The sequence below is a fragment of the Takifugu flavidus genome, chromosome 13 (assembly GCF_003711565.1).
Source record: "Takifugu flavidus isolate HTHZ2018 chromosome 13, ASM371156v2, whole genome shotgun sequence".
Taxonomy (NCBI): Eukaryota; Metazoa; Chordata; class Actinopteri; order Tetraodontiformes; family Tetraodontidae; genus Takifugu; species Takifugu flavidus.
The window spans coordinates 7,755,326-7,772,022 of NC_079532.1; the positions used below are offsets into that span (position 1 = coordinate 7,755,326).

Here is a 16,697-nt window from a genome sequence, read left to right on the forward strand (position 1 = left end):
AAGTCCCAAAACTTCCTCGTAATGAACGAGGCCTTTCAGGCCGGCGGGTCTGCACGCAGCAGGAAACTGGTGATTTAGCTCCGGATGGTTTAATGCCGGGATTAACAGCATTTCACCAATAAAAGCAAAGCCGACAATGATGCAGCCATATAAAATTCTGCATATTTCTGTTCATTAGCAGCAATGTTTGTTATTTAGGTAGCATATTTAAGCATGTTTTGGTTCGTAGCAGAGAACACAGACACCAGTCAATAAATAGAGTTAAAACATAAAATATTGGCGGTGATTTGGCCGATGTTTGTCAAAAGAACATTTATCTCAACACGTCCAGGCTTTCTGTTTTTGAGGGAGAGTTTGGGAACTTCTCTCCATTAATTCCTGGCCAAAACTTTGATGTCCAGGACATCTTTGACCTTTTCACCCTTAACTTTCTGTTATTTTTGGGTTGAGCCAAATAATTATTTGCACCCTCCAAAACTTTGAGTCGTGTCTTTTTTATTTATTTTCTTTTAAACAGTTCCAGCTTCCAGCTGTTGGGTCGTTGCCCACTTCAGGAATTTTGAGACATTTTGAGATGTTTTCTTCATCGTCGGCTGATGTGTCAAACTCTGTCACACTTTAATGACTTTTCACCAACGACTCTGGGACTCATGATTTTGCTTTTGCTATTTTTTTGGTTTTTATTTGTTGCAAAGCTGAATGTGAGAAAATTCTGATGATTCACAGTCGTCTCCAGTCGTTGTTTGATGGAGTTAAAAAGAAAAATGAAGATGGCTTCCCAACAATGTGTTTATTGATTTATTAAATAACGTGTGTTGTAACCAATAACTGACATCAGTTTACTCAGCATTGGACTCAAACACACAGTTATATAGAGAAGAAGTGTCATTTCAACATATGGCGTGCAGAATTATTTATTTTATAGAGAGAATTTCTTAAAGTAGACAGAATTTTGTCTTTACCACAGTCTAATCTTGGGTTACATTGACCCCTAGTGGTCATATTCGACATTACAACCTATCGAGCTCACTAACCTTAGATAAAATATTTTACCCCAGAAAAAGGCTGGTCCAAACAATTGCTTAAACCTTGTCATGATTCTTACATGAACATTTGCAAATACACTTGCTACACACCACATATAAGAACATTTCTTTTAGGTCTAACAGTGATGGAGCTTGACCTTGAAAACATTCCGGAACAGCAGTGAAATTTCTACTGAATGATAAAACCCAGATGAAATAATTAATAACGTACATATTGTAGGAAGGGGAAAGCAAACATTCCTGCTGTAATCTTCTCAAATAAACCGCATCAGTCAGCACTGACATCACAGTAAATCCCCGTCATTAATGCAGCTTCATCAAGGCTGAGAAATAGGAACAATCTGTCAGAGAATCACGGTCAGAGACTCGTTCGAAGGTTAAAAGAACTCGATCCCATGTTGTGTTTGCTTTGTGCAACAAGCATAATTTGAAATGTGACAACGGCGTCCCCTGGAGCCTGTGCACAGTCTGGAGGCCCAATGAAGGACGAGCTCAATAACAAATAGCAGCCATATGTTAGCAGCAGAATTGTGGTTATTAATAGCTGATTTACGGTAATTAAATAGAACCCCTCTCAGATTTCAATTGCAAAAGCAACTGTTTCATTAGAATCATTTGCTGTCATAATAATAGATGAGAGCTGTGATTTCCCCTCTGTGACAGGAGCCTGTGGTGTGATGAAACCTTCACGCCACCTCTGGTTCATCCCCTGTAAATACCACCAGCCATATTTTCTCCTCGCTTGCGCTGTTACGTAATATCAGGGCAGCAAAACTGCGCCCTGGCGACACGGAGAAGGGCTGGTTTTCCGACCCAAGGGTCGCGTTAATGCCCCCCGTCTGAGGCTCTCCCTCCCGTCAACCTGATATGGTTCATATTTCACGCAGTCCTCGCCAAAGATGCAGAAAGACATGCGCACATGCGCCGGGCGACGTCTGCGCCTCCCTGTCTGACTCCCAGCATCGCTCTGATGCTGTCATAAAAATAATACTAATACCCGTCCGGTCATTTCTCCACAGTTGGGGCGCACGATTGCGTTATTTCGATGTGATTTGGTCATCTTTTCTGCTCCGCTTGCGTCTTTTCGCCGAGCCTTCCAAGGACATCGGTGCGTGACACGGTGCGGCAGAGATGCGCACGTCTGACGGCTGCGAGGAGCAAGTGGGAGGGAACCAGTTTCCGCTCTGTAGTCATTGAGTTTCAGAGTTCTCGGCCATAGCCAGGGTCCGCACACTCCGCTGCTCCCTGTTTCACCTTCCCGGCTCCCGGACGCGTCGTGATGAGGTGAAGCTGCCGCCGATGCTGCTTCCCTGGGCGCAGACTCGCCGCTCCTTCGTGCTCTCCTCGCTGGTATGAGTCTCTGATCGTTTTTACGCGTTGATCGTGAAGTCCTGTTCTCGGACAGATCGCAACCACCAGTCTTTCTTCTTCTTTTTTTTTGAGATTACATAAAATGATACCGGGATCTGCCGCATCAATGCTCCCGTCTGCAGAAGCTGCGAAATTGTACCAGACCAATTACGTCCGCAACTCCCGCGTCATTGGACTTTTATGGGCCATCTTCACCATCCTGTTCGGCATCGTTAACGTGACCATCTTCTCGCAGCCTTATTGGATTGGAGATGGCGTGGATACGCCGCAGGCCGGGTACTTCGGCCTCTTCCACTACTGCGTCGGGGACGGACACTCCAGGGAGCTGGCCTGCCAGGGCAGCTTCACCGAGTTCGCCGCTATCCCGTCTGGTGCGTTCAAGGCCGCCTCCTTCTTCATCGGAATGTCCATGATGCTGGTGGTCTCATGCATCGGCTGCTTCAGCCTCTTCTTCCTCCTCAGCACCTCCACCGTGTACAAGATCTGTGGCTGGATGCAGGCAGCATCAGGTAAGTGACTGTTTAAGGGGTGGAAAGACCCAGAAAAAGATGTTGACACCGTATTTAATGCACATTGGGCTTCAACCTGCAAACTTTTTCCATCTGTCTGCTGGATCCTCTGTCACCACTGACAATTAATCAAGTGTCTTCAAAATATTAATGTTATTAGCACCAACAACAGGAACATAAATTTGCTGCTTGGTGCCAAAACGTTGCCTATTTATTGAGTGACCTGGAAACAGGCGGTCACAGGACAACACCGAGGGACACGGGACTAGTTTTTAGGTGCTATTTATAATGATCTCCAAGTTAAGCTATTAAAATAGCAACATGTCTGTGACCATAAAGCTGTCTTGACCTGATGGAAATGCAGGTACAGCTGGGGGAGTCTTTGGGAGGGTCCGCAGATGTCCCACGTGCCAACGGGTCGGCTGCTGGCGGCGTTTTGTCACTGTTACTGCGGGCCAGTGTCGTCCCGAGACCTCCATCGTGTGAAGAGGGGCTGAGCCGTTGCCAAACATTTGTCTGCCCAGCTTCCTCTTCACAAACAAATGCAGATGAGGGCATCTTTTGGAGCGGCTCCAGCTCCGTGTTGCGGTGGGCTCCATTAATGCAATAGGTCTGCCTAATGAGGGCACCGCTGGGCCCTGTGCTCCTGCAGCTCAGAGATGAAAGCGCACGGCGAGCGGCGAGACCCTGACCACGGCAAACTTACTCAGCGACGCCTAATGAGCGAGCCTGGGCTGCTTAACACTGTCAAATTTCATTACACTTCGCTGAAGGTTAACGCCGCTCTGGCTCCTCTTCAGGATGCCCACGGAGGACAGGTGGCACAGCGGCACGCCTAATGGGCTCCATACTGTCAGCCGATGTTCTCCTCATCTGTCCTCCATACCAGAGCTGATCATGAACAGAATTTCATAAATCACATCCTGTTTTCCCCTTTTAAAACACACAAGAGCTCAGAATATTCCAGCATCTAATGTCCCTAAATAGGTCAAACTACTGAGTGTGAGGTCAAATTCATCAATTGGTTCCATAATCTATATATGAAATTAAAATAATGAAATTATAAATGCTAAATGGGACCTCACACTCAAGGTCATTTTTTAATAGATTTTAGACATTTTACTCACTAAAGGGGCCAAATTGCAGCTCTTTAATGACGTCTTTCCCTGTCAGCACTTCATATCCCATCATATATTTAAAAGTGCAGGCTTACATTTGCCCCCTGCGCTCTGAAATTCCGCTGTGAATGTGTCTGATGACCCCTGACGTACTTGACCGGGTGCTTAGCAGAAAGTCAAAACACAAAGAACTGATCCCGGAACAGCACTGAAGGAGCGGAGAGGGACGGGAAGAGGACGAGAACTCCCCAGGCACACACAGCAAGGCCACCCCCATGCGTGTTTCATTGAAATGACCACACTCGAAGCAGCTTCCACAAAGGGATGGAGGTCCGAAGGGTTGAGGGAAAACACCTGGGACACATTCAGACACAGCTGTCCCCCTGCGGTGGTGTCCAGGTCCGGGAAGGCAGATTCTCTGAAGCTCAGGTGGAAGACCTGAATATTTGATGAGAAAGTGAACCTTCATGGACCTCCATCCTTCTTTCACCTCCATCTCCCGAGCTATTTTGATCCCTTCATCTGTCCGCGCCGATGGCCCACAGATGCAAGCGCATGTGTTGTGTGTTTCTTTTCTTTGCGCACAGCGGAACGCGTCACAGTGCACCATCATACAGACGAATGCCTCATTTTCTGTTTCCTCCACCTTTGTCTACACCCTGAATCTGTTTATTTAATTACGGTCCAGCTTTTCTTCTTTGTGCTTATTTAGTCAGTTCTGCTGGTGGAAATGGGGTGTGTGTGTGTGCGTGCGTGTGTGTGTGTGTGTGTGTGTGTGTGTGTGTGTGTGTGTGTGTGTGTGTGTGTGTAGGAAGGAAGAGATTTGCTGCCGCAGCATCTTCAGCCCCTTTGAAGTCTTGGGCTCTAAATACCTTCGGGACAAAATCAGATTCTCCAGCATTTGCTTTCTGCATGTGGCTCTCTGCTGATAAGTTGGCATATTTAGAAAGTTAATTCCATAATCATTTGTCCAAGGAGGTTCTAAATCAGTGTGACGTGAAAGTCATTTGATCCTAAACGGACAATTCCCGCTGCTAACGTGCATGTGAAGAGCTACAATGTTATTTTGATTTTGGTGACACGCTGAGCTTGCTAATGGCTAATTCACGCTATTGCTACATAGTCTGGGTTCCATTTTATGGTAAAATATTGCTACCGTGACCTTTGACCTCCATGCATCATTGGGAGGGCAAATGGAAATTTGTGCAACATTGGAAGCCAGCAAGCCTGAGTACGTTTGTTTTTGAGCATCTTGTGCTTTTCCTGGCCCAATTAATGCATTTTTATTCTTTTGGTCATTTGCATTCACACCAAGAAACCCAGGAATGCAACCACACAGAATTAAGATTTATTTCTTTTCACTTTCTTCTGTGCGTGTATGAGTGATGCCACTGGAACAAATACAGCCTCCAAAGATGATCTTCTTTTAGTGGAAGAGAGCGTGAAAGCGTCCAACACGCGTTGTCTGACTGTGCTCAGTTAAGACAGAGGAGGAGATGAAGGGGAGCGAAGATGACACTAATGTGGAAGAAAAGAGAAGTGTGAGATAACGTGTGATAGAGGAGCGTGAAGTCAGAAGAGACACAACAAATCAGATGATGCTCAAAAGAAGACATACTGATGTGTTGGGTCATTTTGTTCTTTCTCTTCCCTCCTGTTCCCGGCAGCTCTCCGGGGTTAAAGCTGGAAGTAAACATTCCTTTTTAGGCCCTTTAAAGACTTATTTTAATTCAGAACAGGCTGATTCTGCTCTTTCATAATGCTGATTTTGTAGGTGTGGGTGAGCATCCTTTGTCTGCAGGTTAATACATCACCATTCTTGGCCAAATTTAATTAACTTCCTTGGCCAAAGTGTTCCTTTTAATGCAGCATTTCTCTTGTGTGTATTAATACGATATAAATTAGCATGTAAATGAATGTCCACATTAAAAAAATGGTACCTCATTAATCCTTTTTTTTTTTTTTAGATTTTTCTAATGATTCAGTTCAATCAAGTGAAGCGATCTTCAATTTCCAGCGTAATAGTAAAGAGTTGCGTTGTGCAGGAGCCTGAACACACAGCCTGGGACAGCGGGTCACTTTTCCCTTCCATCGTTCCCTCCTGTGGGACAGTTCAGGGTCTGTGGTTCCTCATAATCGCAGCAGAAGCTGTCCAATTCCTCCAGTGGGTGGTGCCGCTGCAGCCGGGAGTGACGTCTCTGCCCATCACGTCAGGTCAGAGGCCCCCCGGGAGCAGCTTTATGTAACGTGATCGTAAGACAACATGGATGAGTCCTGTTTTCTGTCAGGATGCAGTGAAACACCAGTGGAAGGGTGAAAAGCGGGGCGTCAGGTGATCCGGCACGACAGCCGGTTCGCCAGGATTACGCAACATCCTCACCGGGACTTTCAGCAGAGCTCGGCTTAAACGCTTTCATTGATAAGATCACAGCTTTAATTAGTTCTACGTCCTGCCTGTGTTTTCAGGACGAACAGATTTCACATCCACAGACACTTCACTCCTCTTCTTTCCCTTTTTTTTCCCCTCACAGAGGCGCAGGTGAAGCGTTTCAAAACTCGCCCGCCTTCCACGCCTGCAATTTAGTAATTACGAGCGACGGACAGATTGTTGAACAACCTTAATTATAGCCGGCGGGAGACGATGGGGAACCATCCTCTGCGCGGCGTGCACGCGCCCACGCGCGGGCACAGAGAGCACAAACGGGAGTCTCGTCGACGTCGTGACTGTTGGGTCTCCGCGGGTGTGGAGGATAAAGTTAATCCCTGTGATTTCCGAAGCCAGAGCTCAGGAAACAGCAAGCACACTGTCACCTGTGGGAAAGTCCCCGCTGTGTTGACTGAGGTACAAACTGTACCAGTAAGAGCTACTTTCACTGTCCGTTCCATTGCTTCAGTCTTCCAGGTTGGTGCATTTCATTATAATAAATTCCTGTAGCAAAGTTCAGCTCAATCAGAAATCAGTGGCATGATGTAACGACACTTCATCTAAAGAAGTATCCGATGCTGGATTTAACGAGCGCTGGCTGGAGAGAGGATTTATCAAACTTTGATCTTTACAGGATCCTCGGCTTCTGCCTCTGATTCTGTCGGACCTTAAATCCCAGGTTAGTCAGCTGACAGAGAGGGCACAGTATGTTCGCTTAAGTCACGAATGCAGCCTCCATCATCCCTAAACTGCTGTTCTACTCAGTGTTTTCACAGCAAATCCAAATGTTTCCTTTTATCCCCGTTGCCAATCTTTATCCTCTGTCCGAGATACAGGCTGCGCCCGAACCTGTTATATAAGCCCTCCTCCCCGGCCGGGCCTGCTGTCCTCACAGTGGTTCCCTCCTCCCCTCTCCCACCCTCCCAATGCACCGAGTTTACCTGCAGTTGCATTTGAGGGGGGGTGCTGGAGGGGTGTCCATCCGACAGCGTTCCGGCTTCATCTGTAGGCAGCGTGCTTTCCTCTCCAACTCTGACTTCAATCAGTCGGTGATAATGAGGCTCCGTCTCACCCCACGGCGGCTGCGGGTATTAAGAGTCAGAGCACACGCAGGGAATGAATCAGATGTGTCGCTTCTTTAGAAAAGGAAAATGGGACCAAAGGAGCATTAAGCCAAAAGTTTTCTCATTTTCAAGTTCTTGAGTGATCTAAAGAGTTTAGAAATGCACTGAAACTGAGGGGTTTAAAACCTAATGATGAGCCTCTTCATGACATTATTAACAACCTTAATAACGTTATTGATGAAAATACCTACTGATATCAAACAGATGCATTCAGATCCTGTTTTTCAGTGATCAACAGCCATTATGCAGCTCAATGCATGGCAGGCATGGAGACATGGTCAAGACAACTTGCTGAAGTTCAAACTGAGAATCAAGATGGGGAAAAAATGGGAATTTAAGTGACTTTGCCCTTGGCCCTGCCTGGGTGTCGGTGCCAGACGGGCTGGTCTATTTCAGCAGCTGCTGATGCTGGGATATTCACTCACAACCATCTCTGGAGTTGACAGAGCATGCTCCCAAAAAGAGAAAATATTCATCGAGCAGCAGTTGTGGTGGCAAAAAATGCCTTGTTGATGTGAGAGGCCAGAGGAGAATGGGCAGAAGGGCATCACTGAACACACAAATCTTTGAAGACAGTGAGCAACCGCGGCAGAAGGCCACGGAAGTGCCACTCCGAACAGCTGGGAACAGGAAAGGGGGCTCCATTCACACAGACTGGCCAAAGCGATAGAAGGTTGTAAAAGCGTTGCCTGGTCTGAAGAGCCACGATTTCAGCTGCAACATTCAGATGGGACCGTCAGAATTTGGCTTAAACAACATGACAGCATCCATCCAGCCTGGTATTAACACATCAGGCTAATGGAGGTGGAATGCTGTGTGGAATAGTTTCTTGGCAAACGTTGGGCCCCTTAGGACCGATTAAGCATCGTTAAAACACTTCACCCTTTCTGAATATTGCTGCTGACCATGTCCATCTCTTTCTGACGACAGTGGATGATCTTTGGACGACAAAATCTAACTTCTAGCTGCACATGGAGGAAATTTTGAATTGTAGTATTCTTATCATTGTGGGTCCCATGATCTGACAGTATTAAAGTTCAACCAGAAGGGGGCGCTGGGCATTTAGTTTTGGTTTCTTGGACGAAAGACGAAAAATACCCAGAAGCTACGACGGTTTTGTGATGGAGTGCAACAAACTGCCTTTGGAGTTAAAGTATTCCTTTCTCTATCTCTGCAGGATTAATATAGGATCCTAACAGGGATGAGCCTCAGCATGAAGTGCAACTGAACTCAGCATCAAATTTGAGCACAGACATAACACAGAAATGTAGAAGACGTGAAAATGCTGGGAAATGGTGGTTAGATCTTTACCTCATTAGCTGAGGAGGTGATATCAGGCTCGAAGTACAGACACAAACCAAGAATTGCTTTCAAAACTTTATTGAACTGGGGCTCACCAACGGTAAAGTCAGATACAGTGGAGCGACAGTCAGTCATCCTGTGCTCTTCCTCAGGAAGGACTGGATTCTTAGGAACATCTCGATGAAACCATTCTTGCTTTCCTCCTGCTGTCACCCACAAATATCCTCCCGCTGGCTCATTTGCTGCGGCAGCTGGTGATGCTGCGTTTCCAACTTCTGCTCTATGTCTCTGATCTTTTGTAGATGTTGCACCAGATCTTCATTCTCCGTGGTTGAACTCTGCATTTGTTCAGTCAGATCTGTCTTCTTGTCCTCCAACTGGACGACTGACGTCTTGTAACTGGCCATTTTTGTGTCGACCTCCTGAATCTCTTCCTCCAACTGGACCTTTTCTTTGCAGCCCTCATCATTTTTGGACAGATTTGCAGTGTCTGGTTCTCTGTCCTCTGACTGGTGTCTATCTTGGACAAGTCCAGAGTCTGGAGGAACCTCCTTTTCTGTGCTGGTTGATCTAAGAGGTGAGACGTCTTGAGGAGCGTCCTTGTTTCGCCTGCTCATTTTCCTCTTGGTGCTCTTCATAACCAGCATAGGTTTGTCCTCCCACTGATATCTGGGCATCTTGTCAGAAGCCATAATTGGTGGGCATTTCATTGTATTTATCTTGTTCCTGATCTGTAGAAGCTGACTATAGCTTGAGGTTCCTGCGATCTCGGTCACGTCTTTGTCAATGGTCACAGGACCACTGTCGTAGGTGTCCTCAGAGTTGTGTAGATCACATTCATCATCCCAGTCGTTCCACCTTGAAAGATATTTAGGATTTCTGCCACTGGTCCTCTCTGTGAAAAGCTCCTTGTTGTCCTGCTTCTCCTGATATCTGCACTTCCTTCTTGCCGCCCTCTCCTCAAAGTCACCATGCTGACTGGCGAACCTCTGGTTCTTCCTGTGTGTGTCTTTCATCTTGCAGTCTGCAACCAAGTTTTTCCAAACTGTTTCTCAGTGATTGTTCACATTATACCTCTGTGTTGAGAGGTTTCTCCTATATAGAAGCATCTGTTTCTTTCATCTTTAACCTTCTTTCATGTTGGAATTTCCTTTCATCTTTTCAATGCTCATAGATCAAAGAACCATTTTTGACCTTTACACCATAGAACCTCTCTCTCTCTCTCTCTCTCTCTCTCTCCTCTCTCTCTCTCTCTATCATTTAGATATATATAAATGCAGAAACACACACACACACACACACACACACACACACACACCACACACACACACACACACATGTTTAGAATGGATCAATGTGTCCAAGTCCTAAAAGCTCATAAAAGTGCCAAACCTAATGATGTTAATAACACTATTGACACTACTGTAGAAACTACCTGCCAATGTTTAACAAATGTTGCCTTTAGGTGCTGTATTTCAGTGATCACCAGTCATTAATCAGGAATCTGAAGCCAATGTCGGGCCGGTAATGTATGAAAAACGGTTCATGGGAGGGGATTTAGTCCTGCAGCAGAAATTCCTAAAGGCCTGAAAGTTTTCTCTCTTGGATTCCAGCAAAGTTTTGGGCGGGTTGCAGATAACCTTGACATCAAACACAAGATCAAACTCAGGAAACAAAAACATATTTAAAATAATAATAATAATCAAGAGCAAAGCCAGCAAGCTTGATGAGGCAAGCATTTTTAGACTTTTTGAAATGAATTGGCAGGTGTGCCGTGGGCATTTATGTGCTCCGTTTGCAGACAATTTTTGAAGTGGAGGATGTCTGGAAGCCTCCCAGCAACCCAAGCAGAAATAGATCTTGGCATTAGAAATCTGACCCAGCAGGTTTCTCATCCAGTTCCTCATTTACACTCAACACTCATGATCCAGCCCAGAAAGTTAAAAGTTAGTTCTTTCTTTCATCCCAGCCGACCTCTTGACCCCGGTTCATTAGGAAGACTTGTGACACGTTTTCTCACTCTGATTAGCCCCACGACAGACTGCAGAGCGGCAGAGCCCCGTCTATCTCCATGTAATTATGCTGGATCATTAGTACAGTCCTCTGGTCCTACTGCTGCCCACAGTCTCAACTGTCTGTGACCACGATTAGATTAATTTTCATTTCATTCCAGATTCTTTTATCTAACCACAGAGAAATTGCTCTTCTCTTATATAAAGAAGCAAAGTCACAGATCCAACTTTTCCTTTGGCGTGAAAAGAAGTCTATTTGTCTAACTCTGGACCATGAAGACACTTTAAAACCCCGTAAGTGGTGCATTCAAGGAGACGCAGTAGGTTTGTGTGTTGCGCGCAGGACCAGTCAAATCTTTAAGCAGCCTGTGCTAATAATTAGCTCCTAAGATGGTTAATTAGACCATAATCTGTCTGTCTTGTCATTTTGTGTTGCTCTATTTGCACTTTGCACGGACTCAGCCATACATCTGATGTGTCAGTGTTCAGAACTCATGTTTACCACCATCTGTTCTTGGACTTTGTGTGTGCACGCTGACTATATCGTGTGGAGTAGAATGAGCTGGCATGTGTGTGTTTGCATAATTCATTTATTCGGCGTTATTTAAATGAGGAGCGGAGAAAATTGGAACTATGGGGGGAAATGCGAATCTGGTTTCATGGCTGCTTAGATAATTGAGTGCCAGAAAGAGCAGGAAAGGCAACTGTTCATCTGCACAGGCGGCGACGTGAACATCTGGAATAAAAGCTCCGAGGCTGGAGCCCTTCAAAGCTACATGCAGTACATGGGAATTATTCTTTTTTTCTCACAAATCCAATCAAGCGGGACCTCCAGGAACCCGCTCCGCTCTCAAATGACACAGAGATTAGCAGAAACAACGGGATTGTTGTTGTGTGTCTCAATATCGATTGGATTTGGAGGTCTCTTTGGGAAGATAAGCCAATGTGCTTGAGACAGTCTTACAGTTCTGCGTACCATCTGCTTGACGCCGCTGATGCACTGTTCACACACAATCTGCCCTACCTATGCTGTCTTACATAACCGACAGTTATGGTGCCGTCCAGTCTTTGCGCTCACGTGATCCTGTCAGATTTTGTGTTTTGGCCATGTGTGCGTGCGGGCAGACCTGAAGTTTTGGCTGTAGGGCTCCAGCATATGGTTGCCGGTGCTCATGACAGTACTGCGGACGGGCAGCCGCACACAGGACTCCATCCTGGCACCCTCTACGCACTCCATCTCTCCACCTGTGCGCCTTCCTGCCTAATAAGCTGTCTCTTCTCTGCTCCGCTTTGTCTCCAGAGACGGCAGGACTATGACAGGCAGGAGGGCTGGAAGGGTGGAATAATGAGCTCCTGCATTTTGTTGGGTACAGACTTGATCATCCTGAACACAGCAAATACCATGAATGAGGGCAAAAGATACCTTCAATATATAAGCCACATGTGAACATGTTATTCTTAATCCTTCATCATTAAAATGGGTGCGCGCTCGGCTGCTTTCGTGTTCCTCAGGGAATTTTGATGAAGCTCCTCATTATGTAAATGGATGCTGGGATTGTTTGGATTAGCTGAGTCCAGGCTTACTGGATGAAGGGACATGTGTTCCGCCTGCATTCACAAACTTTCTCTCCGGCCTCTAGCGCCCCCTGTCGGTAGGACACTTGCCTGTGCATCCCTCATCGGTGATCATCTGCAGAGGCAGATTTTAAAGCTCAATGATTTCTTGCTTTTGTGTCTCTTGTTCAGAACAGGACCTGCAGTGAATTGATCCAACGAACATGAGCCCCTTCCCTTCACTATAGAACCTCAATGGAAAATTCACGATCCTGCTGAATATAGATAATATAAAGTACATAGATTCCAAGAGAGACTTAATATGTATGCATGCATATATGCATCACTGGCTGTTATTCCATGTTTAATTATTTATGTATTATCCTTTTTATGATGTGCTTCTGCCTTTTTGGCCAGAACACTCTTGCATCATAGAACCAGTACTGATGTTCTTTTCATGTATGCCTCTTTTATGTAAGAAGGGATTCACCTCAGAATAGAAGCTGCACGATGGATCTATTGAGATTACAATATTTTGTCTTTTCTTTTAAATTTAGTTGCTAAACACGTAAAAAAAAAAAAAACATATATACTTTGATATTTTGTCCCAAAATCAATATCCACCTGTTTTTTTCTTCCTCTGTTAAAATTCCAACCCCTCATGTGAGTTTTATGAAAGACTGAATGTGATATGAAGTTATTACTGTATTATAAACACATTTCTGTTTACCGGTGCTCTTTGTCTTTATACACCAAAGCCAACCTCCCCAGTAAGGTGAGCATATGGGCTGCAGATTACTTATTAGTCTCCCATTTCCCAACCAAAATCTGATTATCTTTGAGCTCTTCATCTACTGAAACCTGCTTTTGTTCCTCCTCTTGGTCCCCGTTCCCTCCTCTGCCTCTCACCAGGTGTCTGTCTGGTGCTCGGCTGTATGATCTATCCTGACGGTTGGGACAGCGATGCAGTCCGGCGGATGTGCGGAAAGCAGACGGACAAATACAGCCTGGGGGCTTGCTCTGTGCGTTGGGCTTACATCTTGGCAATTATGGGCATCCTGGACGCTCTCATCCTCTCCTTTCTGGCTTTTGTTCTGGGCAACCGACAAGATGGCTTCATGTCAGAGGAGCTGCTGGCAGAGAGCAAGGGTAAGCATTCAGGATAAAGGGTTCCGAGGTTTGGAGTTACATGAAAATCCTACATTTTAAGCTTTTTTGTTGTTGTTTTTTTTTCAAATAGCCTCAGACTTTTGTAGAGTGGTACAAATGATAATACAAGTGCACTCTAAATGTAATTTGTGTTATGAAAACCTACACTTGAAAAAAGTTACTTAAACTGACTAAACTTACTAAAACTCGTTATTTTCCATGGGAGATAAACTTGTTCTTCCACATTCAAGATCATGGAACAGACCATGGAACAAGGACAATTGCTGCATTTAGAAAAAGACCACAAAACAACAGATTTATTTCTATATATAATAAATGTTTTAAAACCATTGGGTGGGAGGGAGTGATGGGTGGATGGAGGGATGGAGGGAGGGAGGGATGGATGCATCTATGCATGCATGTGGGTGGGTGGGTGGGTGGATGCATGAATGGATGGGTGGATTCCACAGTGCTGTGCTGTACCTTTGGTTTGGTTAAACATGAGTAGAAATTTAAAATGTCCCTGCTCTGTCATTAATAATGCATCTTCCCTCACTTTAACCATCTCATGAGTTTTATCACTGCTACCTGCTGGAGGCAAATTATGAGCGATGATTCAAAGAAAGTGCTGATGTATCACCAAAGCCCACTTTTTAAACACAGTCTGCAGTAGAGGGATGAGGACTTAGTCATGGACATGAGTCAGTGCACTTGATGTCCACATTTGGGTATTTCTGCATCACAAACACGTCACAGGTGATGACTAAAAAACAGTGCCATTTGCACATACACATGATAATACACGTGATAGAGGGATCTCCAAATTTCAGGAAAAAAAATGTTAAATGTATGAGAGAGGAGAGAAATAGGACCGTTGTCTTGAGGGTGGCTTCTCTCTTGAGCTCCATGAATGTCTAAACGCGCTAAAGATTCTGAGATTTAGTTAGTTTCTCTTGCCATCTGCTGGTGATTATGTGTAGCACAACTAGTCAGGTCGGATGCGCGTGAACATAAATCTATTTATAGCACGACCTTGAGCATGTGCTGTTGCGCTCTAATACATTCCTGTGTGTTTGTTTTCCCATTTGCAGAGGGAGGCAACGCGTAACCAAATGAAGGTAGGCAAGGGCAAAACACAGGCAAATTTATAGCCACCGGTCTGCCAAGACAGGCCAAAAAGTTGCTTTATTTGTTATTTGTTAAGCCCTTTGACATTGTAGAATGCAATCCAGGTCTCTGAAGGAGGAGAACCAGCCTGTCTGTCACATCAATCTGCCGGAAACCAGTGTAATCTACTCATGAAGTCCAGCCATCTTGCTTGCAGTCCTGGAATCATCAATCCACAGATAGATGGAGTCCAGAGCACCTTCATCCCAGTGTGTTTAAGAGGCAGCGTATCCACGGTGATGGGAGCTGAGGCTGCCATTCTGTTACGAAAAAAAATGGACTATCTACTACTGCCTGCAGAGACACAGGGTTACCAACTGTACACCATCAGTACAAGCACAGACACACACACACACACACACCACACACACACACACACACACACAAGCTCTGTAATTTAAATATTAAACTATATTAGCACTTAGCCATGTGTACCACTGTCAGAGTGTGTGTCATGTTTGATTTGTGAAAAGACCAGATTATACAGGGGTTAATGTAAATCTATTGTGTTTCATATGTAACAATCAAATGGCAACCTTTTTGCTCATACAACCCTTAGTTCCCTTCCATGTACAAGGAAAAGAAGATTGTTTTACACAAATATCATCATGCATCCAATGCCCTGCCAGCTACTTTTTGCACAGAGCTACATTAAGGGGGGATCTGCTGTTTTATAGTCTGTGTTCTCTACACTGTGATGAGGTTATTGCAACTCTGAGCTGCTGTGTGACTGGGTGTCGAGGGAACTTGTGTCAGATGGTGCGAATGTACTATTTTTGACAGGCAGGTGAATCAATATGCCAACCTCACATGTGATTGTTGTGTAGCTCAAACAGTCTGTTTCCCTTAGAGAGTTTGTGTTTTTTATGTTGGGACGTACAGGGTGACACGATGGAGGTATACTGACGTGCCTGTGGAGCGGACTCTATTCATGAAGTACCAAGGCCAGTCCCAGCCTTACCTGTCAATATTCTCCTGTGTAAATAGATATTCTATAGAATACCAAACAATTAGAGACTATTGAGATTAACTTAGAAAATTCAAGAGATTCTTTCAAGAACATATGAACACTTAATAAAGGTTTTCACTGTAAAATTCACTCTTTGTGACTATTTATTGATAACTATATCTGTAACTCCGCCTCTACACTCTGCTCTCAGATGTCTAACTTGTCTTGTAAAAGTGTGGAAAAACTGCTGATGTGGCCCATAAATTTAGTACAGTATTTTACAGCAATTACATCTTTGAGGAAATACTGTTAAATTCTGACTTTTACTACTTTGTGTTTGAACTCATTTAAAGGTGTCCTTAAATAGATAGAATACTTTGAAGAAGCAATTAAAATAATGACAGGAATGATAAACTTTCACATGTATCCTGCCAACATATCTTTTGGATTAAAACAAATATCTTGGATTAAATCTGTCCAATATGGACATGAACAGTGGGCCAAGTGTCTGAACCTGTCTCCTGGACTCCGACAGTTTGTGTTTGGGCTCTCCAGGTCTGTTCTGTCCAAATTCACAAGTATTTGAAACGTGAAGCATAAACTAAGTGGTAGATTGCTGGAGCGTTGTTGCGGGACTTTTACAGCAGGAGATCTGCTGAGAATCAAGATCTTTGTCACTTGTGTCTTTCTTGGTTTTGATTGAGGTTTCAGGGCACAAACAGGAAAGGCTTCCTGTGCCCGCGTGCCAAGCAGCACTCTCACTCTGCTGACGTGCAAGCCATTTACAGGTTCCTTGTTTCATCATCGACAAGTACCTTTCTTTGAGATGAGGATAAGACTTTCAGCAGACAAATTGATCGAAGGCATGTCAAATGCACATTTCTAAAAGAAAATCCGAATAATAGCATCTTTCCTAGGTAGTTAATAGTGTTGCTGTATGTTTTAGGAAGGGATTATTAAATTTCCTCATC

At 44.7% G+C, this 16,697-nt stretch overlaps 1 protein-coding gene and 1 long non-coding RNA gene across 5 annotated transcripts; one reads left to right on the forward strand and one right to left on the reverse strand.

Annotated features, from left to right (window-relative positions):
- Positions 1-1,781: 1,781 nt before the first annotated feature.
- On the forward strand, positions 1,782-15,876 carry LOC130536159 (LHFPL tetraspan subfamily member 3 protein-like). Of its 4 annotated transcripts, none has more exons than XM_057051854.1 (5): positions 1,784-2,396; positions 2,653-2,926; positions 13,374-13,610; positions 14,702-14,728; positions 14,843-15,876. In XM_057051854.1, exons 1-4 carry the CDS (start codon positions 2,346-2,348, stop codon positions 14,716-14,718), a joined length of 579 nt encoding a protein of 192 aa, XP_056907834.1. In that variant the 5' UTR covers positions 1,784-2,345; the 3' UTR covers positions 14,719-14,728; positions 14,843-15,876. The 4 variants fall into 4 exon arrangements, with proteins under 4 accessions (XP_056907832.1, XP_056907834.1, XP_056907833.1 ...); XM_057051853.1 differs by having other exon boundaries at positions 1,785-2,396; positions 2,490-2,926; XM_057051852.1 differs by having other exon boundaries at positions 1,782-2,926; positions 14,815-15,876.
- LOC130536160 (uncharacterized) lies at positions 5,371-7,811 on the reverse strand. The gene is made up of 2 exons (XR_008953294.1): positions 7,411-7,811; positions 5,371-5,727 (listed from the first exon to the last, which is right to left on the reverse strand). It is a non-coding gene; the product is annotated as an uncharacterized LOC130536160 (long non-coding RNA).
- Positions 15,877-16,697: the final 821 nt, after the last annotated feature.